General features: G+C 53.2%; 2 protein-coding genes and 1 long non-coding RNA gene across 20 annotated transcripts in view; 1 reads left to right on the forward strand and 2 right to left on the reverse strand.

The window, feature by feature from the left end:
- On the reverse strand, nucleotides 1-16,029 carry FHIP2B (FHF complex subunit HOOK interacting protein 2B). 5 transcript variants are annotated; one of them, XR_003142495.3, is made up of 18 exons: nucleotides 15,910-16,029; nucleotides 12,192-12,270; nucleotides 9,523-9,695; nucleotides 6,406-6,510; nucleotides 6,190-6,312; nucleotides 5,741-5,968; nucleotides 5,439-5,635; nucleotides 5,037-5,145; nucleotides 4,729-4,805; nucleotides 4,158-4,347; nucleotides 3,535-3,680; nucleotides 3,306-3,434; nucleotides 3,047-3,137; nucleotides 2,697-2,840; nucleotides 2,196-2,336; nucleotides 1,877-1,977; nucleotides 1,208-1,647; nucleotides 1-446 (listed from the first exon to the last, which is right to left on the reverse strand). XR_003142495.3 is itself a non-coding variant. In XM_049100948.1 (17 exons), exons 1-17 carry the CDS (start codon nucleotides 15,952-15,954, stop codon nucleotides 1,509-1,511), a joined length of 2,148 nt encoding a protein of 715 aa, XP_048956905.1. In that variant the 5' UTR covers nucleotides 15,955-16,029; the 3' UTR covers nucleotides 1-1,508. The 5 variants fall into 5 exon arrangements, 2 of the variants coding, with proteins under 2 accessions (XP_048956905.1, XP_025318951.1); XR_003142494.3 differs by having other exon boundaries at nucleotides 1-723; XR_003142493.3 differs by having other exon boundaries at nucleotides 1-723; nucleotides 859-1,647.
- Nucleotides 14,554-24,193, forward strand: LOC112669776 (uncharacterized). Of its 6 annotated transcripts, XR_007405755.1 has the most exons (4): nucleotides 14,554-15,470; nucleotides 16,875-16,955; nucleotides 19,479-19,544; nucleotides 20,113-24,193. It is a non-coding gene; the product is annotated as an uncharacterized LOC112669776 (long non-coding RNA). The 6 variants fall into 6 exon arrangements; XR_007405754.1 differs by having other exon boundaries at nucleotides 19,479-24,193; XR_007405758.1 differs by having other exon boundaries at nucleotides 14,554-15,326; nucleotides 19,479-24,193.
- Nucleotides 20,720-27,120, reverse strand: part of DMTN (dematin actin binding protein) — a 23,142-nt gene continuing 16,741 nt past the window's right edge. For all 9 annotated transcript variants that reach the window (XM_049100951.1, XM_049100953.1, XM_049100949.1 and 6 more), the window contains 4 exons: nucleotides 23,130-23,194; nucleotides 22,482-22,961; nucleotides 22,119-22,199; nucleotides 20,720-21,959 (listed from right to left, as the gene is read on the reverse strand). In XM_049100951.1, the coding sequence (XP_048956908.1) occupies nucleotides 22,860-22,961; nucleotides 23,130-23,194 (167 nt within the window). In that variant the 3' untranslated portion in view covers nucleotides 20,720-21,959; nucleotides 22,119-22,199; nucleotides 22,482-22,859. The remainder of the gene's footprint in view (nucleotides 21,960-22,118; nucleotides 22,200-22,481; nucleotides 22,962-23,129; nucleotides 23,195-27,120) is intronic.

The raw sequence follows: 27,120 nt of genomic DNA on the forward strand, positions 1-27,120 counted from the left end.
TGTCCATGCAACCAAATCATTTATTGCTGTGTCGTCTGGGGGGACGCAGTGCAAATGCTGAAGGGGATGGAGGAGGAGAGGATCTGTGACTCCCGGACGCTCAAACGTTTTCTGACTTGCAGAGTGCAGACTCCGTTTGCCCCGTGAGCTCGGCTGTCCTGTCCCACGCCAACTCCCACGTGCGCGCACACGCATGCACGCACAGGCATGGTGTCCTTCAGAGCGGCAGTTAAGTCCTCCGCAGCTTGGAGGAATGCAGGAGAGGGAGAGGTCACTGAGTTCCTCCTCTTTCATGTCACCTCCTGGCAACCTGCGGCCGGCTTCTAGAAGCGGCACAGGCAGGAAAAGGAAGCGAAAGAGGCTCTGGCCTGCTCCTCCTTGCCCAGGAGCGAAGCCAGCAACTGCAGTCCTGCTGTGAGGTAATGCCTGGCGCCGCCTGTGTGTTCCTGCAGGTTGAGACAGATTCGGGCCGGGTGGGGTGGCAGCCCCAGCCGTGAAGGGCACGTAGGGAGAACAACACTACAACTGGTTGCCTGTGCCCCAGCACCTCCCCGCCAGGCCTTGGGGGCCTGGGGTCAGGTGGGCGTCCTGGCCTCGTCTGTCCTGAGCTCCCTGGCTCTCCTGGAACAGTATTCCATCAAGGACACTGCGGCGGGGTGGAATGCTGAGGGCCAGGCCTGGCCTCCCCCGGTCTCTGAGCCCCTCTGCCCAGGTGTGTTGGACCTGCCGAGACGGGTTCAGAGGCGCCAGAGAGAAACCAGCTGGAGCCGGAGCCTGGCACCCAGCCCCCCCACTTCCCAAGCCCTCTCCCGCCCTGGCTGCAGTTGTACCAAGGCTCTCATTAGCAGCTGCCCCCACCTGGGCGCGGAGCAGGCTTTGGATATTTGCCACGAGGCGGTTGGGAATTTTGCAACAGTCTCTAGGAGGGCTGGGCAGGAACAGTGGGCTTCCCTGGCTATCCACTGTGCCTTTGCCACAGGTTAAGCCAAGAAGGCAAGAGAAAAAAATGTCAAGTGTCAGCAGTGTCTGTGGCACCTACTGTGTCAGAGACAGGGCTCCTGTACCCCCGTTTCTCTGGCCTGCAGTCCTGACCAGCCTCAGAACCATCACTCACTCCCCTCTGTGCCCCTGGGACTGACCATAAGTCTTGGCCCCGGAAATGGCCTGTAGACACAGAACACGCGAGGGTTTGGGCCTGGCTGCTCACCTGGCAATTACCCAGCTCCCCTGAGAAGGCCCCGAGGACACCATGCTGTCTGGGAGGCCATCTCTTTTGCTCCGTGGCTTCTGGTACCTTGGAGACCCACTCCCCGAACCCAGTCTCGTGTGGCTGACAGGCCCGGGTCTCCTGGAGTGAACCTGGAGTGGAAGCCCAGGCCTCCTCAGAGGCAGAAGCGCCTGGGATGTAGAGGAGATGGAGCCGAGCCCCCACCCTGGGAGGCAGGAGGTGGCGGCAGTGCCAGGTGGGAGGGAGCTCTCGGGCAGAGGTGTCCTGTCCTGCTCCTGGCTCAGACGTGCCCTTCTCGGGGAGGAGAAAGGTGCAGGTGAGGTCCATGTGGGGGGAACTTGACAAAAGCGATGGCAGCCAGCTCCTTGCAGAATTCCTCAAGAACCACCACACCCTGGAGGAGGGTCTGGTGGTCCAGCCTGAGGGAGACAGCATGGGAGTCATGGCTAGGAGGTGGTGGGAGTGTGCCCAGTATGACATCCCAGTGCCCAGGTGGCACGTTCCAGTGCCACACACCTCTGAGTGAAGACAGAGGTCAGCGATGGGCCACCATCACCCCTTGGCCTGTGCTCCTCCCACTACCCTGGAGCAGTCTGCCTTCCCACCCTAGGGTCCACTCTTGGGCACCCACTGCCCTGGGTTACTTACTGCTCCCCGGGAACCTGACCCATCAGCTGCTTGCGCACCAGGAGCAGTTTGCCTGGGAATTGGGGAACCCTCTGAATTCTCTGCATCAAGTCCCCTATCACCTAGAGCAGGAATAAGACAGGACTGAGGTGGGGGCCAGTGACACTCTTGCAGGGTCCCCTAGCTCTGCCGTGCCGCGGTCGGTGGGTGTGTGTGCCTGTGCTTTCCCCGGAGCTGTCCGGGGTGCCCACTCCTGCAGCCCTTGCCCCCATCCTCCTTCCTGTTCCCCTCCCTTCCTGCCACCCCACTGGCACACACCCTTGGGCTCCGACATCCTTACCCTGACAAGCACAGAGAACAGACTCCTGCAGCCAGGGGCCAGGTTGATGTAGGGATCCAGGAGGTACTCATGGATAAGGGGGTGGGGGAAGAGGGCAAGCCGGGACAGGACTGAGGTCACCTGCAGGTTCAGGCTGTATGGCTGTAGGGAACACGGTGGACAAGCCGAGGGTTGGCAGGGGGCGGTGAGCATTTTTTGCACTCCCCCAGCAAGGCGCCTGGCCAGTGTGAACGTGTGCGGGGGTGGGAGTCTCACGTGATGTGTGTGTGTGTCATGGATTCCCTGGGGCTGAGGGCCAGGACATGTTAGGGCGTGTGGGGCAGAGGCAAGACGGGGCTTCCCGCCTGGAGAAGGGGGAGGGGTGGGGGGGTCTGGAGCTGAAGCACCAAAGAGGACTCAACCCCCAGGGCTGGGCGGCTGTTCTGATGGGCTCCAGAAGCACCTGCCTGAGTTCTCCTGCCGGCCCTCACCCTGTAGCCAGGGCCCAGGCCTGTTGGCTACCTGTTCCAAAATCCGGGACATGCGGTCAAACAGCATTCGGAGGAAGTGACCCTCAAAGAAAGGCCGTTCGGGTTCATGGGGGTCCAGGGGTGTGGGACCCAGGGGCCAGCCCCAAGGGGCTACTCGGGAGCTGCATTCCTGGAACTGAAACAGTGGTGAGAGTTGAGGAGGGAGGCCCAGTGGCCAGGAGGCATCCGCAGACACAGGGAACCACGTGGGAGGGATGGACTCGATCTCTTGGCCGGAGTAGGGAGCACCCTGGGCAGATCACAGACGGAGGAGGTGGGGCTTATCAATGCCATGGCTCTGAGGGCTGAGGAGCAGGCATGGGCACAGGCCTCGACACTCACCAGTCCGTAGGCATCGTGGACGTACGTGTCATATCCGGTCTCCTCCAGGAAAGCCGAGGTCTTGGCTTCCTCAGGAACCAGGCAGAGGAAACTGAGAGACAAGACCTGGGTGTGGAGGGGCACCGCCTGGGCCACCCCGTTCCTCCTCGCTCCACTCCAGCCCTGAGGGCACACTCCCTCCTGGGCTGCGCCTCATCAGGGCTCTGGCCGAAGATGGAACAGACCTCAAGTGGCTTCGGGTTCCAGAGCGGCTCCCTACCTGTTGACGATCTCAGTCACGGCTGTTTTGCCATCCAAGTTGGTGAGGGGGGCCGGGGGGTGCTTTGCAGAGGGTTGAAAGCTGGAGTCGAGGAAGCCGTCTGTGAAGTAGGGGTCTTCCTCCAAATCTCTGTGGCCAGGGCCGGCAAGTGACACCAGGAATGAAGGAATGAGCGAGCACTGGGTACTGAGGGCCGCGCTGGGTCCCAGGGGCGCGGGGTTTCACTTACACGGTGTCCTCGTAGCTCTCGGGCTCGGGGGAGCCCCGGGCCACATAATGGCGGCCCTCCAGGTGGCCCAGCACCAGGCTGCGGATGATCCGCTCGTGCGGCTTCTGGAGCAGCTCCTCGAATAGCCGCAGTGTGGTGATGCTGATCTGGGTGAGAAAGGGTCAGCAGGAGTTCCTAGGAATGGCTCCCTCGGATAAGGCAAGACCAGGGGTAGCGAGTGGGTGCTGGTGTGGGAGCCGGGAGTCTGCCCCCCGCCCTGGTTCTGTCACCAATTTGATGTGTGCTAGCAAATGAGCCAACTGGCGCTTCTGTGTCTCGGTTCCCAGGTCTGAGAAATGAACGGAATAGCAGCCTCACCCAGCTCAGGGGAGCTGTGAGCCTCCAAAAAGCCAAATGAGTATGAGTAGGTTTGGAAGACAAAGTCACCCGGCGAATATCTGATCACAGATGATTACTATGTGACAAAAGCCGCCATGACTGTGTCATGCTTTTTGGGGGGTATGTGTTCCGATGCCTCGAGGGTAGTACCACCTGGTAAGCTAATGCAAGCGGGGAGAAGCCCTCAGGAAATCCCTTGGTTGGGGGCTGGTGGGAGCCAGAAGGACGAGGCCCCCCCACCTCACCTCATCAGAGAGGTGGTCGCAATGCCCGATGAGGTGAGCGCACAGAGTGCGGGGGCCGTCGTCGGGGGCTGCAGGCTGTGGCTCTGTGCCCAGGAGGAAAGCCACGGCCTCTCGCAGCAGCGCCGGGGAGCGGAGCTGACGCAGCATGGCCGTGAGCAAGGCGGTGGAGGTCAGGACGCTCTGCTCTGAACTACAGGGAGAGAGCACTGAGCCAGGCCTCCTTGGGGCTGAGAGCCAGGCAGGGGAGGGGAGACCAGAGAGGGAGCCAGGGGTGAATGAATGTGAGGATGACAGCACCCTTTCCTGGGTTCCTTATGTCTTGGTTGGTATTTCCCTGCTTGCTCCCTAGCCCTCTGGAGGCCCTGGAGTCCAAGAGCTGGAGGCCTTCGTCAGCCCATGTGGCTCTGAGCCACGTGTGTCAGGGGCCAGACTTGGCAAACACGAACCATGGAACCCACAGACCCACGTGACTATGGCCAAGGAGACCCCCGGCCTTAGGGACAGGAGGGAACTTGGTGGGGTGGGCCAGTGGATCCAGACCATGGCCGTGCCCAAGGGAAGAGAGACTCACACATGCAGGAGGTGGGGCTGCAGAATCTCCACGAATAACTTCTCAGCCACAGCCTTTGCCAAGGCGTCTGCAACCACCTAGGTGCCAAAGAACATGTCTTATGCACGTTTTACCTCCATGACAGTTTTCCCCTGAGAAACAACTGTGTCCTTGCACAGCGTCTAACACAACAGGCAGGCTGGGGGCCCTGCCTAGCTCCCAAGAGACCCCTCGGTCCTCAAGGTGGACACGGTGAAGGGAGTGGGGTGAACTGTGGGGCACCCTCCCCCGCCCCCCAGAGAGCCCTGCTGGCGCCGGCTCCTGCTCACCATGTGTGCCTCCATGATGAGGTGGTCACAGTAATCAAACCAGCCCAAAAAGGCAGCCAAGGCCTCCTTGCCAGGGAAGGCAGCCTCATCAGATGGGGCGCTGGGCAGCCTGAGAGGGAGTAAGGGAGGGGCTGTGGGGCCTGCCTCAGGTATGTTCCAGAACCTGGGCCCCTTCTCCCTGCACCCTCTGTTGCGGGTCGGGGGTGAGGTGAGGGAGGTGAAGCAAAAGTGATGTTTCCCTGGAGGGAAAGCCCCAGAAGGATGGGTGGTGCCCTCAGGAAGAAGGTGGCCAGCAGGGGTCCCTACCCTCCTGGAAAACCAGAGGAGCGGCTACCAGAGGGCAGGGAGGGCTTCCATCCCCTGCAGCTGTAGCCCGGCTCCCGGCCAAGCCCAAGCGCCTACCTCCAGCTGATACCCTCTAAAGCGGCAATGTCTGCTGGGTCCAGGAAGGTGGGCAGGGCCTGGTACAGCTGGCAGAGATGCTCGGCGACAGCAGGGCAGCAAGGGCTGCTCTGCACCAGGTAGGTGGCAGCTGCCTGCGAAGCCACACTTACCAGGAGCAGCAGGTTTTCCTGGGCCTTCAGAGCCACCCGACCTTTCTGGGGAGAAAAGGGGACCGCTTCAGGGACATACATCTAACTTCCAGTCCCCTCCCAGCCACCTGCCCTCCTCACCCCTGCCCGCTCTGTCTCGGCAGCCAGCACCTTGCTCTTGCACAAGCCCATCAGGGACGTGATGAGGTTGCTGTCTGCAGCCCCTCCACCCGGCTCCTCCATCTCGGCAGGCGGCTGGGGGCTCAAGGCCTGGGCCCCACCGGAACTCCTGTCAGGAGCCTTGCTGTGCGGGTCGTCCTTGTCTGGGATGTTGGCTGCCTCTCTAGGCAGGGTGCTGGGTTCTCTGGATGACTTCTTCCTACTGACCATCTTTTTACCCTGCAAAGAAGGTCGGGTGAAGCCAGGTCGTGGTACAGAGCATTCCCCACGGTGCCCCCTTGGGAAGGCAGGATGTGCTGGCTGTCTGGGCCTCAGCGTGGAGCTATAGGGGAAGCTGAGGCACGTGAATACCTGCTCCACCCTCTGCTTCCTCAGAAGGGCCCTAGGGGCTGGCCCTGGGGGTCTGGGCCCTCCCACTTCTTTTCCTCCGAGATGCTCACTTCCAGGATATAGGTGAGCAGAGCTGGGTCCTGTTGGATCTTTGAGCAGAGGACGGTGGTGAACTGTACCTCCTCCTTTTCTGTCTGGGATCCGGGGACTGTCCCACCAAGTCGGAGAAGCTTCTAGAAGGGAAGCAAATTAGAAAGAAGAATGAGGTAGCAGGGAAGAGAGGGGGCTTGACCCTCAGACACCCCTTGGTTGTCTGGGTCCCTTACCTGCACGGGCCTGTGGACGTTGAGATAATGCAGGAGGGGATGCTGCACCTGGGCCAGAAGCTTGCTGAAGAACTGGAATACCTGCTGTCGCATGCCCGGGGGGTACTGCGGGGTCAAGGAGCAGGGTGCCCATCAGGTGAAGCCATGCCTGCTGCCAGGAATACTCCTCCCCCACAGCCCACAGCACCATCCTCTCTTCTGTCACCACGAGTCACTTCCCCCACTACAGGCACACCTTGCTTCCAGACCACCTCAATAAAGCAAATACTGCGATAAGTGGATATCCAATAAAGCAAGTCAAATTAAGATTTTGGCTTCCCAGTGAAGACAAAAGCTATGATTTTTACACTATGCTGTAGCCTATTAATTGTGCAATTGCTTTAGTTCTAAAAAGCAACGTATGTAACCTTAATTTAAGATTAATTTCTTGGGATGCCTGAGTGGCCTCAGTGGTTGAGCATCTGTTTTTGGCTCAGGTCGTGGTCCTGGGGTCCTGGGATTGAGTCTTGCATTGGGCTCTTTGCAGGGAGCCCACTTCTCCCTCTACCTATGTCTCTCTCTCTCTGTGTGTCTCTCATGCATAAATGAATAAAATCTTTTTTAAAAATTAAAAACATAAAAATAATTTCTAAAAGACGCTATCACCTGAGCTTTCAGTGAATTGTAACCTTTTTGCTGGCAGAGGTGCTTGCCTCGATGTTGGTGACTGCTGACTAATCAGGGTGGTGGCTGCTGAAGGTGGGAATGGCTGTGGGGATTTCTTAAAATAAGACACCAATGAAGCTGGCCACATGGATGGACTCTTGCTTTCATGAATAATTTCTCAGTAGCAGGAGATGCTTTTTGATACATTTTACTCACAGTAGATCTTCTTTCAAATCTAGCATCTGTCCTCTCCAACCTACCCCTGCTCTATCGACTAAGTTTACGCAATGCTCTAAATCTTTTGTTGTCATCTCAACAATCTTCCCAGAGTCTTCCCAGGAGTAGATTCCATCTCAAGAAACCACTTTCTTTACTCATCCACAAGCAGCAACTCCTCATCTGATCATGAGATGGCAGCCATTCGGTTCCATCTTCAGGCTCTACCTCCAGTTCTACTCCTCTTGCTCTTTCCCCCACACTTCCTCCTCTGAAGTCTTGAACCCATCAAAGTCATCCATGCAGGTTGTAATCACATTCTTCCAAACTCCTGTTCATGTTGATATTTTGACTTCTTCCCATGAATCACAAATATTCTTAATGGCACCCGCGTAGAATGGTGAATCCTTGCCAGAAGGTTTTCAATTGACTTTGCTCAAATCCCTCAGAAGAATCACTATATATGGCAGCAACAGCCTTACAGAATGTATTTCTTAAATAATGAGACTTGAAAGTCAAATGACTCCTTGATCCCTGGGCTGCAGAATGGATGCTATGTGAGCAGAAAACAACATTTATCTCAGTATACGTCTCCATCAGAGTTCACGTGTGACCAGGTGCATTGTCAATAAGCAGTCGTATTTTGAAAAGAATATTTTTTTCTGAGCGGTACTTCTCAACAATGGACTTAATATTCAATAAACCATGTTGTGATCTGAAGCGCCATCATCCAGGGTTTGTTGCTCCGTTCACAGAGCACGGGGCAGAGTGGACTTAGCATAATTCTTCAGGACCCTGGGATTTTCAGAACGGTCAATGAGCCCTGGCTTCAACGTCAAGGCACCCGCAGCATTAGCCCCTAAAGAGGGGTTCAGGCTGTTCTTTGAGGCTTTGAAGCCAGGCACTGACTTCTCCTCTCTCTAGCTATGAAAGTCCTAGCTGGCATCTTCTCCCGATAGAAGCCATTTTCTCTACATTGGAAATGTGTTGTTCAGTGTAGCCTCCTTCATCACTTATCCTGGCTGGATCTCCTGGAGAACGTGCTGCAGTGTCTACACCAGCACTGGCTGCTTCACCTTGCACTGGGTTGTGGTAGAGACGGCTTCTGGCCTTAAACCTCGTGAACCCACCTCTGGCAGCTTCCACCTATTCTCCTGCAGCTTCCTCACTGCTCTCAACCTTCACAGAACTGAGGAGAGTCAGGGCCTTGCTCAGGATAGGCTTTGGCTTAACAGAATGTCCTGGCTGGTTTCATCTATGTAGACCACTCAGACTTTCTCCACATCAGCAATAAGGCTGTTTGGCTTTCTTATCATTCATGTGTTCACTGGAAGGCACTTTTAATTTCCTTCAACAACTTTTCCTTTGTATTCACAACCTGGCTAACTGGTTGGTGCAAGAGGCCCGCTTTTGGCCTGTCTCGGCTTTCAATGTGCCTTCCTCACTAAGCTTAATCACTTTAGCTTTTGATTTAAAGTGAGAGACATGTGACTCTTCCTTTCACTTAAACACTTAGAGGCCACTGTAGGGTTATTAGTTGGCTGAATTTCAATATTATGGTGTCTCCGGGATTAGAGAGGCCCGAGAAGAGAGAGGAAGATGGGGAATGGCTGGTCAGTGGAGCAGTCTTACATGGGCACTATTTGTAGTACCCTCAATGACGACAACAACAACATCAAAGATCTTTGATCACAGATCACCATAATGAATATAATAACGAAGTCTGAAATATTACCAAGAATTACCAAAACGTAACACTCAGCGGTTGAGCATCTGCCTTTGGCTCAGGGTATGATCCCAGAGTCCCGGAATTGAGTCCCACATTGGGCTCCCTGCATGGAGCCTGTTTCTCCCTCTCCCTATGTCTCTGCCTCTCTCTCTGTGTGTCTCTCACGAATAAATAAATAAAATCTTAAAAAAAAAAAAAAGAAACTGGCTTTCCCACACTGCCGATTCCCCTTCCCGCTTTTCTGTTCTCCATAACCCTGTCATCGTTGAATATACTATGTGTGGGCCGCCCAATTACCCACCTCTCTCTGACTAGAAGTTTTGTCTGTTTTCATTACCACTGTATCCCCAGCATTCAGGATCCTGCCTGGCACATGCCTGGTTCTTAGCACACCTTCTCCAAATGAACCCTGACTAAACAATGGGCGCAAATCCATGACATGACGGAAACACAGGTGGACGAGCCTAGAAGTCAGAGGGCTCCAGTTTGGGTGGAAGGTTCCAGGGGCACCCCAGGGTCCTGCCCACCTCGGCCTTGCCCAGTGTGCATAGGGTCTCCAGGATTTTGTGTTGCAGCAAGTATTCTAGACAGGGCCCAGCCTCGCCAGCTCCTGTCTGCTGCCTCTCCTCGTACACCAGGATGTCCAGCATCTGCTTCAGCCGCCAGGGAATATCCGTTTTCTTGGCAGGGGTGTTTTCATCTAACAGAGATTCAGGAAACGAGGGTGAGTGGGGTGAAGAGTGGCACTTTGGCTTGATGAGGTCAAGCCCATGGGGTCTCAGGGGTGGAGGGAGACTGAGGGTATCCCTGGAGAAAGGCCAAGTCACCGGTTTGCTTTGAACAAAGACTAGGGGAAGTGGAAATTTACAGTTGGTGCCTCTAAACCTAAAAAGACAAAAGATGGGGCACCTGGGTGGCTCAGTGGTTGAAAGTCTGCCTTTGGCTCAGGACATGATCCTGGGGTCCTGGGATCTAGTCTCACATCAGGCTCCCTGCATGGAGCCTGTGTCTCCCTCTATGTTTCTGACTCTCTCTGTGTCTCTCATGAATAAATAAATAAAATCTTAAAAAAAAAATACAAAATACCTTTGGGATGAGACCCATGATACAGCCCTCTGACTGGGAATGTGTACATACTCTAGCACTTTATCAGAGGGAAGTGGCATCATTTTTTCTCCTAACCCTGGGGCATATAGGAGGGTACACTGCCCAGGCTTCAGGCCAGCTCTGGGCCTGAGTGAGAAGCCGTGGGCTCAAGGTTCTCTGTCATCGAATTTAGAAGCTGTCTTGGAGGAGCTTCCTGAGAGGTAAACCTCCTGTCCTTTTTACACTTACAAGAGGCAGAAAGGAGAAACAACTTTTTTTTTTACAAAGGAGAAAAAAATCCGTGCATGACCACGGGTTTGGAGGCAAACTTGTTCCATCATGCAAAGGTCTTGATGGAGAAGCTGGAGCTTTCTTAATGAGAGTCTCAGGTAGAGAGTATTTGTGTAAAGCAAGTTTTGGTGCTTTGGGACCAGCCTTGGAGCACCCCCTAGCTTTTCTTGAAAGCACTGGCTTTTCAGCAACAGAGCTCACCTCACTCACCCCCATACCTATGGTCTAGGGACTGTTCTGGAAATTAATGGATTGGGTTCAGGTGAAGCCCCAGGTGGACCTGAGTCAGTTCTGGATCTTTTCCTACATCCTGGTAGATTGGGGCTGTCAAGATATCAGTCTAAAAGGTACAGACTTCCAGTCAAAAAATAAATAAGTCCTGGGGCGCCTGGGTGGCTCAGTCAGTTGGGTGTCTGATTCTTGATTTCAGCTCAGGATTGTAAAAGTGAGCCCTGTGTCAGGTTCTGCGCTGGGCATGGAGCCTGCTTAATATTCTCTCCCTCCATTTCTCTCTGTCCCCCTCCCTCTTTAAAAAACAAAAAACAAAAATAATAAATAAATAAATAAATAAGTCCTGAGAATGTTATACAGCCTGTTGACTATAGTTAATGTATTGCATATTTAAAAATTGCTAAGAGTAGATCTTAAAACTTGTCATGACGAGAAAAAAAAATTGGTAACTAGTTAGGGTGATGGATATTAACTAGACTCACTGTGGTGATCACTTCACAATGTATCTATATATCGAATCAATATATTGTACACCCAATTTACATGATATAATGTCACATCAATTATATCTCAAAAAAGAAAAAAAGACTTCAGTTTAAAGCAGTTGTTCTCAACTGGGGTGATTTTGCCCCCAGGAACATTCGGCAATGTTTGGAGAAACATTTATGGCTATTGAAATGGGGAGGGGTTGCTACTGGCATCTATCTAGTCGGTAGAAGCCATAGCTGCTGCTAAACATACTACAATGCACCCCCAGAAGCCCTGCACTACAAATAGTGATCAAGCCCAAATGTCAACTGTTCCAAGATGGAGAAACCTGGTCTAAAAGGACCGTCGGGGGGGGGGGGGGTGTTTCTCAGAAGGCGGGGGTGTTCCTCAGAGTGTCCAAAGACTGTTTTTTAATTTCTTGGGCTAGCTCAGGCTGGAAATACAGTCTTCAGGTAAGGGGTAGACTGGAATCAAACCACAATCTGAACCAGGAGGTAGAAAGCCAGGGATGCAGGACAGGTTACCTGGCAACCAGCATGTATCCACCAATACCAACGTACTGACTACAAAGCAGCCAATCAGATTCCACCCCCTCAATGAGTGATCCTGATGGGCCCAGATTACCCAAAGCTGGCTCCCTGGGGTGTCAGCTGGGGAGAAGGACCCAGGCACGGTACATGCCTTGGCTTCTGCTACGGATTCTGCTACCATAAATTTCTATAAGGGACACGCCCTCTAAGTTAGCTCAGGGAAAAGAGGAATTTATTCCATTTCTTTTCTTTTAATCAGTAAGCCCTGAGCATACGCACTTGGGGACTGCCGGCCTGGACAGTCTGCCTCGCTGGGAGCTAGGGGCGAGTGGAGCTCAGCCTCTGCCTTGCAGTCAGCTCAGGGATGTGCACAATTTCACAGTTCCTGCTCCCACCTCACACGGCTCCTCTCATGAAAGATCAGGGTGGGGCCAGCCCCCATTCTCGACTCCTGTGCGGCTGGCAGTTGTTATCTTTTCCCTGCATCTCTGACTGGCATGGTGACCCTGCCCACACCTTCCTCCCCACTGCATGCAAGGCTCCCCCAGCTAGGGAAAACGAGGCCCCACCTGTGCTTTCAATGTAGTAGTGCGTGATGCACTTCCAATGCTCCACGAAGGCCTCTAGCAGGTCAATGCTGGGCTCCCGCTGTGGAGAGAGCAGAGACACAGCCTAAGTGGTCGTCACAGTGATTACGGGCTCTGTTGCCACTGCCATTTGGAGCAGATGTTCCACCATCTACGAAGCATTGGGTCGGTACTAGGCCCTGGAGGAGGCCCTGTGATCCAGATTCTCAAAGGGAACAGTAACACATTTTCTCCAGGACAATCACTTGGCACCTCTCCCAGCCCCCTTCTCCCCTGGAAATCCCGTACTCCTGCTACATGTCATGATTCCATAGGGCCTGTCCTGGAAGAACTAGGAATATTGGTGGGGGGAAAAGACACAGAAATAGATCCTCTCAAGATAGTTATGCTACAATAAAGGGACACAGAGAGAAAACAGGAGAGTACCCCCCAGAACAACAAAATCAAAATGATATGGATGGAAAGCATGGCAATGATAAAGCCTTCAGTTCCTTCTCAATCCGAGAGTCTGCAAAAATCTGTGTTTGAGGCCATCGAAAAGCTTCGTTCAGCCAGGTGTGTAGTGTTAGCATAATACTCATAAAGCATCTTACTTATACCACGCTTGCATCTTTTTTCCAAGGCTGCAGGCTGCCAGAGGAGCTGGGGATACACAGCCTGCAGCCCCAGGGAATTCTGTTTTTGCTAGGAGCAAGCCCCAGACCTGCCCCTTTTCCAGAAGTTATCTCTTCATCTCCACCCCCAACAACTGCTTTCTCCAAAAACTCCAAGAAAGAGCATTTGTTCTCTTTCCTTGCAGAGTAAACATACACAGGAGAAAATGCATCATCAAATAGTCACCACAGGTGCTCATTTCCTCCTCTCTGTCTTTGTTCAGGCTGCTCTGCCCAGGAGGCCCTATGTCCCCCTACATTTGCCTAGATCCGAATGCTCACCAGTGAGGCCCAGCTAAGGGCCACCAGCTCCACAAAGGCCTCACCAGATTTCCTGGACACCTCTCTCTCTAACCTCACACTTCACTGCATCACAGAACTGAGCGTCTACTGACTGATTCAGGAACTATCTTCTGAGTGCCTACTGTGTACAAGACACCACGCTAGATGCTATATGCAATACAAGGCTGCTGAACACCCAGTGCTGGGGAGAACAATATAAAAACCGCCCCGAATAACTCAGCTATAGGAAGAGGTGTGAGAACACAGGAGAGGTGGAAACTGGCCCCTGGGAAGAGAGGGCTGGAACAGAGTAGGCTTTACTGCAGTTACCCTGGAAATAAACCATGAAGAATGGGGCCCGAATTCAATCATTAGAGATGAAGGAAGTTCCTTCCTGCAGAAGGAACTCTGCAAAGCATGTCTGGGACAAGGATGGATTGAGTGTGTGGGCTCCTGAACATCAAGTCACCAAGTCAGGACTGTTTTTTGCAGGCGGGGGTGGGAGGGGGTGCAGCTCAAGGACATCTAGCAGTGTTTCAAGCAGAGTCCTCCGAGTCCTCTGACAGTTGCATGTAGGAGATGATGTCAAGAACAGTTAGAAGGCCATTACGACAGGAGAAAGAAGCAATACCACTGAATCAGAGGCCCTGAAACTCTTGCCCCAACCCTCAGCTGCCCAGGCAAGCTTGTCTTCTTTCATAGTTAGTGGTGCGGGGCAGCACCCTTACAGGATCAACACCAAACACACCATCCACATGGAGCCCCTGCCTCTCACCAGGTCCTGGGTGATACTATTATTGTGGGATTAGAGTCACCTCTTCTACTAGACTGTGAGCTCCCTGAGGGCTCAGATTCTGTGTTTTCTAGTTCTGCCTGCCCCTAAAGGGCGCTGTCAATAGTGACTACTCATTCATATTTACTAAGTATCTCAGCAAACTCCCTTAGACATCCTTTCCATAGTTCCTTGTCTCAGGAAAGCTCTCTGACCCTTGACAGGCACTATAATCATCTTCCAGTTTTGTGATGGGCCTTAGGATTCATTTGTAGTCTCCTAAACCCTTGAGCTGGGCTTACAGTGAAAAGGAACAATCCAGTAAGAGTAAGAGACCGGGGTGCACCATTGATCAGCAAACTGTAACAGACTGTAACAAAGTAGACTGTTAGAAGGAAGCAAGGGGAACATCTTCACCTGAATCCACTATTAGCTATTATAACTCCAGAGAAATTGTAGCAGATGATTTATTTTTAAAGAGAAATTATTAATCTTCACAACCTCTGTTAATAATAATAAAGAATATTTTTTTAAAAAACCAGAACAATTGCTGTTCTTATTTTGTCAGAAGAGGGCAGGAAGGAGCACTCTTCCTCTTTGACAAGGAGTCAAGCAACTTGCTGGGGGCAGGGAAAGACCTATGCCCTTGATGTGGGTGGGGGTGGAGGGGAGAAGAGGGGTTCCCCTCTCTCCTGACAGTTACGGGGGCGGGGGCAGCCAAGCTTCTGTGGTATTGTCTATATATCCTATACTCAGGAGCCAAAAGTATCTCCCTTGACCACCAATCTCTCCTCCAGGTACGGATGCTGAAGTGCCTGCATTGGAAGCAACAGAAATTCACTTCTGGGGACTAAGACTCTCTGGCCGGACTACCCGCCCGGTGTAGGGAGTTTTCCCTGAGAAGCATGTAGCAGTTGGCCGTATCACTTTCTAAGATGACAGCTGTTTTGATTGGAAACAAGGAGGAGGGGAAGGCGAAATCATTCTGGAACCCCTCCCCAGGTGGGCTGCCCTGGAAGCACCTGGATGCCAGGAATGCAGCGCTGGGGACAGGTGGGCGGAGCTTTTTCACTTTCTTCACAAGTTTAAGGCTGAGACTGTTCTCATTTATAATAAGCTCGGTTTTGGCTCTGGAGCCAATCTGACACGATACACTAGATCGATCCATTAGAGGAGGACTTCTACGTGGAGACAAAAGAACTGTTAACTTTACAGACAGGCTCTTGGCAGGGTTACTTGCAACAGAGGCGTTGGGCCTAGTCTATCGGAACTGCATGCACTTTTATCTCCCTGAATGAAGCGAACCCGCCTCTGACCAGCCTTCAACCCGGAGAGAAAGCCGCAAACACGCCGAGTCTCGGCCCCAGGGCCGCCCCGGAGTCCCCCGCTGCCGGCCTCTCCTGACTCAAGGTCAGTGTGGACCCACCCCGCGGTGAACAGCCCCGCTTCCCGGGACGTGGCCGTGGCCCGGCCGGGCGCACCCGCGGGACTAAGGTCCTGGGGTCGTCTGCGGGCTCAGCAGGAGGCGGAAGGGCACCTCTTTTTCCAAGCCAGGTGACCAGGGAGGGAGGAGCGTGGGGGGAGGAGGAGGAAGGCACCTTGGGGAGGAAAGTGCCGCTGACGAGGGAGCCCTCCGGCACAGAGGAGTTTGGGAACTGGGAGCAAACTGGGAACGCGGGGCAGGAAAATAAACCGGAAGCCGTTTGGGGAAAAGGGTTAGTTAGGGGCTGGGCATGCTCTGGAGAGGCCGGGACTAGGGCGACGGGGAGGGAGGCCACGCGGAGGCGCAGGGAGGACTCGGCGCGGGCCGCGACCCGGGGCAGGGGAGGCCCAGGAAGGGCGCCGCGGCCTGGGGGGGAGGGGAGGGGGGAGGGGAGGGGGGTCCCTCCCCGAGCGGGCCCGCGCCCTCCGCCCGCCGCCCGCCGGCTCCTCCCCCGGCCCCGCGCCCGCCCTTCCGGCCGAGGCCCCGCGCGCCCCGCTTCCCGGGCCTCACCGCCCCCACGGCCTCCTGCAGCAGCGCCCCGAGCCGACTCAGCATGTCGGCGGCCCGGCCCTGCTCGGCTCCCGGGCGGCGGCGGCGGCGGCGGAGCTCGCGGGCGGAGGGCGGCCCCGGAGGCGCGGCGAGGGGGCGGGGCCCTGGCTGACCCGCCCCGCCCCGGCCCGGCCCGGCCCGCTGGGGGCCCCGCAGCACGCCCCCCGCCCCCGCCCCCCGCCCGCTGGGGGCCCCGCAGCACCCACCCCCCGGCCCTCCGGCCCGGCCTGCTGGGGGCCCGCAGAAGTACCCCCCTGACCCCCCGCCCGCTGGGGGCCCCGCAGCAGCACCCCTGCAGCGCCCCCCCCCCCGCCCGGCCCGCTGGGGGCCCCGCAGCACCACCCCCCGCAGCAGCCCCCCACCGCCCCCGTCCCCGCCACCTGCCCGGCCCGCTGGGGGCCCTGCAGCACCCCCCCCCCCCCGCAGCACCCTTGCCCGGCCCCCGCGCGCTGTCGGGAAGGAGACCGGGGAGAGCGAGGGGGCCCTTGGAGCCCGAAGCCTCAGCGGAGGAGGGAGGGGCGCCGCGGAGGAGCAGGTGCAAGTTCTGCAGGGGCAGGTCGGAGGAGCCAGGGGCAGCGAGAAGGGTGAGGGGGCCCGGGAGTTTCCTCCCTGAGGAAGGGGCAGTTGTGTGGGTCCCGTAAGTCTCTGGATGCCCCAACCCACCCCCCGCCCCCCACGACCAGGAGAGTAGCCCCAGGCTGCACGTGGCTGTGGAGCACTGAAACAAACGTGCAGGTCCTTACTGCGAGGTGCTGAGGGTAAAGTACACGCCGGGTTCTGAAGACTGGCACAGAAAAGAAAATGCAGACTAGTTCATTCGTGATATTGTGTGTTGATGACTTGTTGACACTGTAGTGCATTAGGTCCACTGGGTTAAATGAAGCATATTACTAACATTAATTTCACTTGTTGCTTGTTCCTTCTAGTGGATAGGGCACTGGTCCAGCGGTCCTGCGGGGGAAGGAACGGCCGGGTTGTCCTGGCAGCATCAAGGAAAGAAACACAAGGTGGGTGACCCATGTGGAGAGGGCCCCTGCCCGGGAAGGTTGGACCCAAGAAGTAGGCAGGCAGGACTTGTATAAAAGAGTAGGGGTTCCTGGAATGTCTGAGCTACAACTCCACGGATTTAAAGCCCATTTCCCCTACCACCTCCACCACCACCCTTCACAATGGAAAGATCTTCTGAGGAGAGGGCTGGTGATCTGTTCCAAATATATTTCTGCTCAACACATGATGAGGGGGGTGAGGGATCAAGGGTTGCACTAGGGAGGAGAGTAGCCTCTACTGCAAAGCTGAAGGATGGAGAGCTGTGGGGTCTTGGGGTTTCACTGTACTCACCCTGCCCCTTGGGCTCCATTCACGCATCAGGCTGAGGCCCAGGAGGCCCCAAGCAGCCCAGAGATGGCTGTGTACCCTGGAGTGGAGCCCGGAACCCCAACTAAGTCACCAGGGTGTGGGGACAGACAGGGCTAGCAAATGGATCTCAGTTCTGAGAGCTGCTTGAGAAAAATGAACTAAATAGACCATCTGTAAATGGGCCCCGGTGAGGATCCCTATGGGAAAGGAGAGGAGGCTTTTAGGCCAGAATGTATAAGAACAAAGGGAATAAATGAGCCCGTTTTATGCCTATGTTTGTGCACAGAGAGGCGACCTGGAAAGCTGGAGACCTGAGTCTAGTCCTGCCCTGTGGGTTTCTGGGTCTGCTCCCTCCTAGGTCAGGGAAGCAGCTGTATGTATTAAATCAGCTTTTCCCAAATACAGAAGTGCATCAGGAATTTATAACCTTTCATTTGGCTTCACTTAAAAATTTTTATCTTAAAAGTTCTAGTAAAAGTCAATGGACACAGCTATATGTGCTATATGCCAAAATAATCAGAGCCCACTGATGTACAGTTGACCCTTGAACAACATGGGTGTGAACTATACAGGTCTGCTGATACATGCATTTTTAAAGATAAATACAGTGCAGTACTGGGTCTGTAATTTTTCTCTTTTATGATTTTTTTTAAAGATTTTATTTACTTATTCATGAGAGACACAAAGACAGAGACACAGGCAGAGGAAGAAGCAGGCTCCCCTCAGGGAACCCAAAGTGGAACTCGATCCCAGAATTCCAGGATCATGCCCTCAGCCAAAGGCAGATAGATGCTCAACTGCTGAGCCACCCAGGCGTCCCAAAGAGAGATATGATTTTCTTTCTTTTAAACATTTTTAAAAAGTTTATTATTATTTTTTATATATTATTAATTACTTAGTAAGATCTATGCCTAACACGTGGCTCGAACTCACAACTCTAATATCAAGCATCATATGCTCTTCCAATTGAGCCAGCCAGGTGCCTCTCTCCCTTATGCTTTTCTTAATATTTTCTCTTCTCTAGCTTGCTTTACTGTAGGAATACAGTATGTGGTGCATATAACATACGAACTGTGTTAACTGACTATATTACTAAGGCTTCTGGTTAACAGGCTAATAGTTAAATTTATTTGGAGGCAGTTAGAAGTTAAATGCGGATTTTCTTTTTTTTAAGATTTTATTTCAGAGAACGAGAGAGGTAGAGCATGAGCAGCGTGGGGAGGTGGGGGACGAGAGGCAGAAGCAGGCTCCCTGCTGAGCAGGGAGCCCAAGGAGGTCAACGCCGGGCTCAATCCTAGGACCCTGGGATCATGACCTGAGCTGAAGGCAGACGCTTAACCACCCAGGCGCCCCTACATGCAGAATTTTTACTGCATTTTCAAACAGACCCCGTGGCAGTTAACTGCCAGATTAGCTCATTTGAGAGAAGACCTGTAAATAAAGCCTTTCCTCCTGTCAATTTAAGTGAGGGCAGAAGGCTATTGTTGGGTGAACTGTTTTTATTTTATTTTATTTTATTTTATTTTATTTTTTTTTGGTGAACTGTTTTTAAATGCGCGAGTCACTAAGCCCAGATCCTAGAAGAGGGGACATTGACACTGTGCTAACTCAATGGGAGGAGTGTGAATGGATTTGTGAGCATTTTTAAAACACCACAATTTTGTGACTACTTATCTGTGTGAATCAGGATTTTCCCGATACTGTGCAGCCAAATACAATAGTGAATTAGCTCCTGCATTTGATAAAAGGGCAACTGTTGTATAGAAATCTTGCCTTAAAATATTTTTAGTCATCAAAGCTTCTTGGTCCTCATTCATTTTCATCATAATTAGCTATAAAATTCACCTTATAAATGTATTCCAATTACTAATAATAAGATTTTTTTTTAAGTTTGCTACTAAAAAGGTTTGGAAGCCCCTGAACTGAGTGATCACCACAGTTTTGCATCTGTTCACATGCATGTGCCTGCGTACAAGTGTGTGCGTGCGTGTTGTGGGAAGAGGCACTGAGAGATTCTCTAAGGTTTTGTTTTAGGGACCCAGCTCCACTTCAAGCCTCTCCAGGTCTCAAGAACTTAAAATCCTTTAGGTCTTAGCATGCAATCTGCCCCCTCAAAAGCACTTTCCAGTGACCTGTGACCAAACACGGCCTCTGCACCCTTTGATGCCCAACAGCCCGGGAGCTCTGCGGACGTGGAGGTACTGGACTTGCTACCACTGTATCCCAAGTGCTGGAACAGGGTAAGCCCTCCAAACATTGGCTGAATACCTGAAATTGTGTACAAGTACGGAGATGATTCCTCTTTCTCTCTCTCCGCCTCATCGGCTGTCCTCCCAGCTACCCCTTGGGAGGCAGCTGCTTATATTGGGGAGTCCTGGCTTAGTAGCCAAGAAATGGGGAGGTCTGTCTCCATCCCCCACTTGTTAACTTGCATGTGGCTTCAGGCTTCAGGATGAACAGTCTCTTCTACAATGTTCTTTTTTGCTGAGAGGTTTCAACTGATCTGTGCTACTGACCTCACAGGTTGTTGGAAGGATAAAACAATGTTGTAGATGTATCATCGGAACTCCTACAGCTTAAAACAATTGTTCATACTTGAGTGATTCTTAACCACTTTGCTTTTGCTTTGGCCAAAAGGGGTGGAGACTCATCCCGGGGGTAGGACACTTGCATCAGGTCCAGTCCTTAGGCTCACACTCCAGCTCGCCTGGTCGTTCTGGCCACACGCCTCCTCACACGCCCACATCTAGGTTCTGAGACTGGCCCCTCCCTTCACAGGCACCCACAATCCTCTTTCCCATCTTCCAGGCAGATCTCCGCACTCCGGGTCCCTGTCTGCTCCCCCGGCGAGGCCTTGCCAAGTCAATCGAGAGTGCATTACCCCCTCCTCTCTCTCAGCTTCCACCCCACCCATGGTCCACTAGATCTCACCCACTGTTTGTTTCTCCATTGCTTGGTTTTCCCTGCCTGCTCTTCAGCAGTTGGCTTACTGCCAGTTCCTGCATCCTTGACCTTCTCTGTGTGTTTGGCCTCCCCCAGAGAACTGGGAGTATCAGGCCCTGGAGGGTGCAATCTTGTCAGATGCTGGTGAGCTTGACTGCCAAGGTGAGCGGTTAGGCCTCAGCAGAGGACAAGCAGGCTTGCCCCCGAGCCGGCTCCTGTATTAGTCTCCAGCGTGACCTTCTGTCCTTCCTCCATTACTTCATCATGCAGCCCCTGAAGAAGAGGCAGCAGATGTGACCCTGCTAGGCTGGCCCCTGCTTTTATGGCCAGGGGCTGGGGGAAGGGGCAGTGTGTGATGCCGGCCTCTTCCAGCCCTCTGTGGTCCCCATTTGAACTCTTACCCCCAAGGCTTCCCTCAGCCTGGCATTGCCTCTCCCAAGTGCTCCCAGGTGTTCCAGAAAGAACAAATAGATTTGGGGACCCAATGCAACCTTTTAATTCCAAGCAGAGTCCCCCTCCCACAGCATTATCACACACACACACACACACACAGTGGAAAGGGGTACCAGGGCCTGAGCAGGAACAAAAGCCAGACCCCGGCAAAAATATATATATAATTATATACACATATGTATCTGTAGAGAAGAGAAGCTGGGAGTGTGATTAAGGGAGGGCAGAGAGTTAGGAGAGAAAGCAGCTTGGGGGTGCCCCAATAAATTACATTCTTTAGACAGCATGGTGGGGATGCATGGAAATGGGCAGGACCTGGTGGCCTGGACACAGCCTGGCCTCTTGATCCCATCCAAAGAGAGCCTGAAGGCCTGGGTTCTGCACAGGACCTGGGTGCTTGGAGTCTAGCTGACTTGCCTGGAGGCTGACGGTGGGCCAGGGTTCTGCAACATCTCCACTCTAAGCCATGGCTTCTAGGGAAGCCACAGGGCTGGAGCAAGAGGCTTTGAAGCTTAGGGGTCACCAGGAGAGGAGAGGGTGAGCTGGAGGGCAGGGTGGCTTCATTGTTAGAGGCTGAGCTCAAGCCTGCTCCTGCTAAGAATCAGAGAAGCCAGAGGCCCAGGTGCAGGGGAAGCTGTCCTAGGTGAGGTGAGGAGGCGTGCTTGGGTGCACAGAGTCCTGGGGCTCTCCCTGCCCTCCTGGCTGCTCCCCACTCTCCCCCTCCCCCCGCAGGCCTGAAGGTTGTACCCACCCATGGGTCCAGACTGCCAACATGCCTGACCACTAAGTGCTGCTTTCCTTTCTCCTCACTCTCTTGTGGGGACCTTCCCGTGGGGGTGGGGTGGGGGAGAGGGTGCAAATGTTGACTCTGTGTGTGCTGGGCTCCAGACTGGGTCTGCCCTGTGCGGTGAGGACCAAGGAGGAGGGAAGGAGGCCCCTGGCTTTTTATGGGGAAGCAAGTTCACGTCCCACACCCCAGCACTGCAGAGGTCCTGGCTCCCCCTCACCTGGGGAATGGAGACAACCCTACCTCCATCCCCCACCACCACCCTGCACCCCTAAGAGACGATGCTTTGGGGTCTAGTGACCCCAGCTCTAGAGCCCCGAAGCAGCAGGGAAGAGCGTCAGTCACGGAGCGGGAAGGATGGTCAGAAGAGAGAAGCCTTTTTCTTGAGTTCATTCCGCTTCCACAGGGCCAGCTTGCCAAACTCTTCAGGGGACATGGAGAATACCCTTGAGAAGTCCTCGGCTGACAGGTGTCTCTGGAAAGGGGACACCCAGAGGCAGCTTAAAGACAGGAGCTGGGGTGAGGCTGGGCCAATGACTAAGGGAGCGCTCACACAGAGGCCCCAGGTCTTCCCCCACCAGGGAGGCTGCCCCTTTGGAAGCCCCTAGGCCCACCCCACACTTCCTCTGCATACCTCAAGCCTCATCCGATCCACACCTGGAGGCAACTTGGTTCTCCCCTTATTGGTCACCACCAGCATTTCGTAGGGATAGATCTGGGGGGCGGGATGGGCAGAGAGGGGGCAACCTCAGGCTCATAGAGTTTCTTGTCAGTGTAACCCCCTCAATTCCCTGGGCCCCTGATCAGCCTGTAAGGGCCATTGGGGCTCATGCTGGTTTTGCCAACCATTGCCCCCAACTTCCCTGCTGCCCCTCCCGTCAGCGACCCCTTGGTGCATTTGCTTCCCTGGCTTCTCCCCGCAGGCTGGCTGACCCACCCCCACTGTAGATGGTTCTGTCCCCTGCCCACCACCCCTGACTCTGCCCCTGCCCCTCACCTTCTGCTCCAGCACACAGGGCAGGGAGTTCCCCCGGTCCATCCTCCCCCTCTGGCCCTCTCCGTTCTGGGGAGACCAAAGCCGCAGTGAGCCAGAGTGGGGCAGGGAGACCTCCCCAGCCTTACCCTGGGCTTCTCGTGTCCTTGCCAGGCAACTCTGTAGCCCCACCCCCCCCAACACCCCTGTCACCCATCCACGGCTTGCTTCTGCTGCTCCATGTGTTCCCCTCCAGAAGGCACTCACCTGCAGGCCTATAGGAGAGAAGAATTATTGTCCAGAGGCGGCTCTAAGGGCAGAAGGCCTCCAAACCTGCCGGCTCAGCCTCCCAACCTCAAGCCACAGCCCTGCCCGCAGCACAGACACGGGCTGCCATGGGGCCTACTCAGGCCCCTTGCCCAGCTCGCCTGGCATTGGGTGGCCCTGCCTCTCACCTGGACTTCCGGTCTCACTCCCGGAGGGGCTGAATTCTGTGGACTGTAGCTAGAAAGGACACGAAGGGATCAGAAGGAAGGTGGAGAAGTCTGCACTGTTTCCCTTCACTTTGAAGGTCTCTTGCTCCCCCGGATGCCCAAGCAGCTCAGCCCCTCCGAGGTGCCCCGAGGGCACACTCTTCCCTCCCAGTCTGTGATCTCTGGTCAGGGACCTTACCCGGCTCAGAGTGGTCCTGCCATAGGCGGGGAGAGAAGACGACTTGGATGTTCCTGCTTGCAAGGCTGGAAGAGAGCAGGAGGCCCTGTTCAGTGCCTTTGGTCTGACATTCATTCCTGAGAGGGCTGCCTCCCTGGCCTCCCCTGCCAGAGGCAAGGCGGTGAAGCATGGACCTGGGGGGCTCGAGGGGTGGGGGTGCCTACTGGCTCCCAGCTCCTGCCCATTACCTTCAGCAAGCGGCACTGTGCTGAGGCTCTGAGCCATCGCTCTAACCAAATACACATCTGGATGAGATGCCTGAGTGTTAAAATGGATAGTCAGCCAATAACGGCCAGACGATGAGGCTCACCATCATAAAATGACACTATGGGCTACAAAAATATGTCTGAAACTTAGTCAAAATTACTGAATCGTTACAATATTATTATTAGCAATGCTAGTAATCAAATTTCCAACATTTGCTATTTATTACAATGCAGAAATGATAATGTTCTCTGCACCATCAGCTGCTAGACTGTACCGGCAGCCAGTAGACGTCACACTTGTGGAGAGAGCATGTGACTCTTGATCTTGGGGTCCTGAGTTCAAACTCCGCATTGCATGTGAAGCTTACTTAAAATTATATATAGAGACTTCACATTTGCAAGACCAGATGTCACTTTCAACTTACACATTTCATATCACTTAACTTTCTTGCACCACAGATTGTAACTCAAGAAAATTGGTTTTCAGTTAACAGGTTTTCCTAAAAAGAACTTTGTAACTAAGATTCTTAGTTTGGCCAAATCTCAAAACTCTTTCATGTCCAAATACTAGAAATCGTTGGCATTCTACGGTGATCATTTGGATAACTATTTTTTTAAAAGTGTATGTAAGGGCAGCCTGGGTGGCTCAGCGGTTTAGCACCGCCTTCAGCCCAGGGCCGGATCCTGGAGACCCGGGATCGAGTCCCACATCGGGCTCCCTGCATGGAGCCTTCTTCTCCCTCTGCCTGTGTCTCTGCCTCTCTCTCTTCCTCTCTGTGTGTCTGTCATGAATAAATAAATAAAATCTTAAAAAAAAAAGTGTATGTAAGTAATCTCTACACCCAACATGGGGCTCGAACTCATGACCCCAGGATCAAGAGTCACACGCTCCTCCAACTGAGCCCACCAGATGTCCTGATAAATGTTTTTATTTGAAGATTTTAGCCTTGATAGATTCAAAACTAAAGGATATACAGATCTGTCTTCTTAAAACACTCTTTTAGAACCTGTGGCTTGGAAGTTTAGTGAGCATGAAATGTATTTTGAGGAACTTGTATTTTCTTAATATTTTTAAAAATACTTTTTAATTTTGTGCAGGAAATTATCTGTTTCTACAATGATCATTCATTATTGAAGCATTTCACTTTATAAGTATACATTTATATTTCAAGTAGCTGATAGAATTTTAACCAACAAAGCACATAGGAAGATTTTCACTTCAAATTATTTTTAGAATGCTTATTTATGTTTGAAAGTGACCATTTCAATGTTACCATGACGTCGGAATGACACGCCTGTTCATAATTTTGAAATTGTTGAAGGTGCTTGGGTGGCTCAGTAGGTTAAGTGTCCAATGTGGTTTCAACTCAGGTCATGATCCCAGGGTCCTGAGATCAAGTTCCACATCGGGCTCCTGGCTCAGCATGGAGTCTGTTTGGGATTCTCTCTCTCACTCTGCCCCACCCCCTGCTCATACATGTGCTCACTGTCTCTCTCTCAAATAAGTAAATAAAAAATCTTAGAAAAAAATTCTGAAATTGTTGAGGTTGATTAGCTATGACCATAACCTATGCAATCATGTGATCACTGGTCACATATAAGATCAGGGATGCCAAAAATGATGATGACAGATATTTGGCCATTCGACTTTGCAAGGCCAAAATGGAAGTTAAAAAGCTAATTTTGACTAAATAGCAAAATCTGGTGGAACATATAGATTGAATCCAACTTTCAGGGCATCTCTCCATCTGCCTCTTTCTTCAAGCCTTCACTATTCTACATTTTCTAAAAAGGTCCTATTGTAACTCTTCCCACTCATCCTGAAATATCATCCTGGGGACTTTCAGTGACCTGTGCATGTCCATGCACATATGACCCTTACGGCTCCTTGAATCCCATCTCAGTGGCCTTCACCTCCACCCCCCACAAGGCAGCCCCTTCAAATGGCCACCCCCTGGTCTTGTCCACACCTGCAATACCTTGATTCCTGAAGCCCTGGAATCGCACTTTGCAGCTACCACACCATACCCTTCCTTATTTGTAACTTCTCAAGCTCACTTCCAGCATGTCTGTTCATCAGTGTCATGGGACGCCCGGGGTCTTGATCTCCAACCCCCCACCCCCACCCCTGACCTTCGACCCACAGTTAGGTATATCACTACTTTCACCACCACTCAGCAGCTCCCCTAGCCCCTCATCCCTCAGCACCTGCCTTATAAAACTCTAGCCCTGAATCAGCCAGCTCCTCTCTTGCCTGCAGTCCATGGGGATAAAGCCCACACTGCTAGATTATCCTCACTACAGATGAATGCCTTGCGCTGGTTCCCCTTCCCTGCAAATGGGTAGTCTAAACCTTCCCCAACCCGCCCAGCCTCACCCTGCTTCCACTCAGCAGACAGCCTCAACTTCTCCTGTGACCTGCTCCCAGACCCAGGTCCCCAGCCCACAGAGAAAGAGGCCTTTGGGGCCTGACGCCTGCCTCCCACATCCTGGATCTTGCTGAGGGGAGCACTCCAGGGCACAGCTCCAGGGCTCAGCCTTCACATCTTCCCTTTCCTCTCTTCTCTGCATGATCCCATTTTTTCTCAAGGTCTTGCTACTATATACAAGCTTAAAATTCAACTCATCCTGCAAGCTTCCAACTGAGCAAGACCTGGCTCCCACCTACAGGTGCCTCAAGCCCAGGATGTCCCAAACCAGTCCCTTCATCCTTCCCCCAAACCCAAGCCAATCCCCGCCCAGCACCCAAGCCAAGATCCCAACTCGGCTCTCCCTCCCTTCCCATGTCCAATCAGCCACTCAGTCCAGTTGACTCCATCTTCTATATATTTCTCAAGCCCACCTCCCTTCTCTGGATCTATGTGTAGTTTTAGCCCTTACCTAGACCTCTGGAAAATGTGGTGGAGTGTCTCAGAAGATGGCCTGCATGTTATCTCCGGGCCTGTGTGCCTTTGAGTCATGGCTTCCCTTGAGTCTAGGCTGCCCGCTAAGCTGCTCTGTCCAACAGGACGTAGGAGGAGTGATGCTGTGGCTCCTGACGCTAGGCTTTTAGATGCCTCATACTTTCAGCTGGGGTTCTCAGATCTCCCTCCCTCTGCTCCAGCCTTGATGTTCTAGGGAAGTCCAGGCTAGACTCCCATGATTAGAGGCATAATACCCAGAGCCCAGGCCACCTTATCTCTCTGGCTAATCCCTGCCACCCTGGGGCACACTCTGGGTTCCTGCAGGCCCTGTAAGCTGGCCAGAATGTTTCCTGTTCCTTGCCTTTGCTCCAGCACTGTCCCCAGTGTCCCCAATGCCCATCTCCACCCCCCTCCCCCTGCCACTCACTTTGTCTTTCTCTTCAAGACCTAGTGACCCACACATATCACTACCCCTGGCCCTCCGGCCCCAGGCCCTGTCACAGTTTCCTCGAAGCACTCACTGTGTGCCTCTCATGTCACCACCCAACATTGCCCCACTGCGCTGACCCCAATTTCCATGTCAATTTCCCCGTGGACTGGAAGCTACTGACGGACAGTATATTTTTGGACTCTTTATAATCTCCTGTGTCACCATATATTAGACACTCAATAAACATCTGGTAAATTAAACATAATTTGCTAGTTCTGCTATAGCTAATCCTATCTTTTATCATCTAGTCTTATTCCATGACTGGTATCCTTGCCCTAAGGAGAGCATGAGTGCCTTGAGCCAGCACAGGATCTTCTGTCCCTTGTACCACAGGAGCACAGTGCCAGCCACAC

This window comes from Canis lupus, chromosome 25 (genome assembly GCF_003254725.2).
Source record: "Canis lupus dingo isolate Sandy chromosome 25, ASM325472v2, whole genome shotgun sequence".
Taxonomy (NCBI): domain Eukaryota; kingdom Metazoa; phylum Chordata; class Mammalia; order Carnivora; family Canidae; genus Canis; species Canis lupus.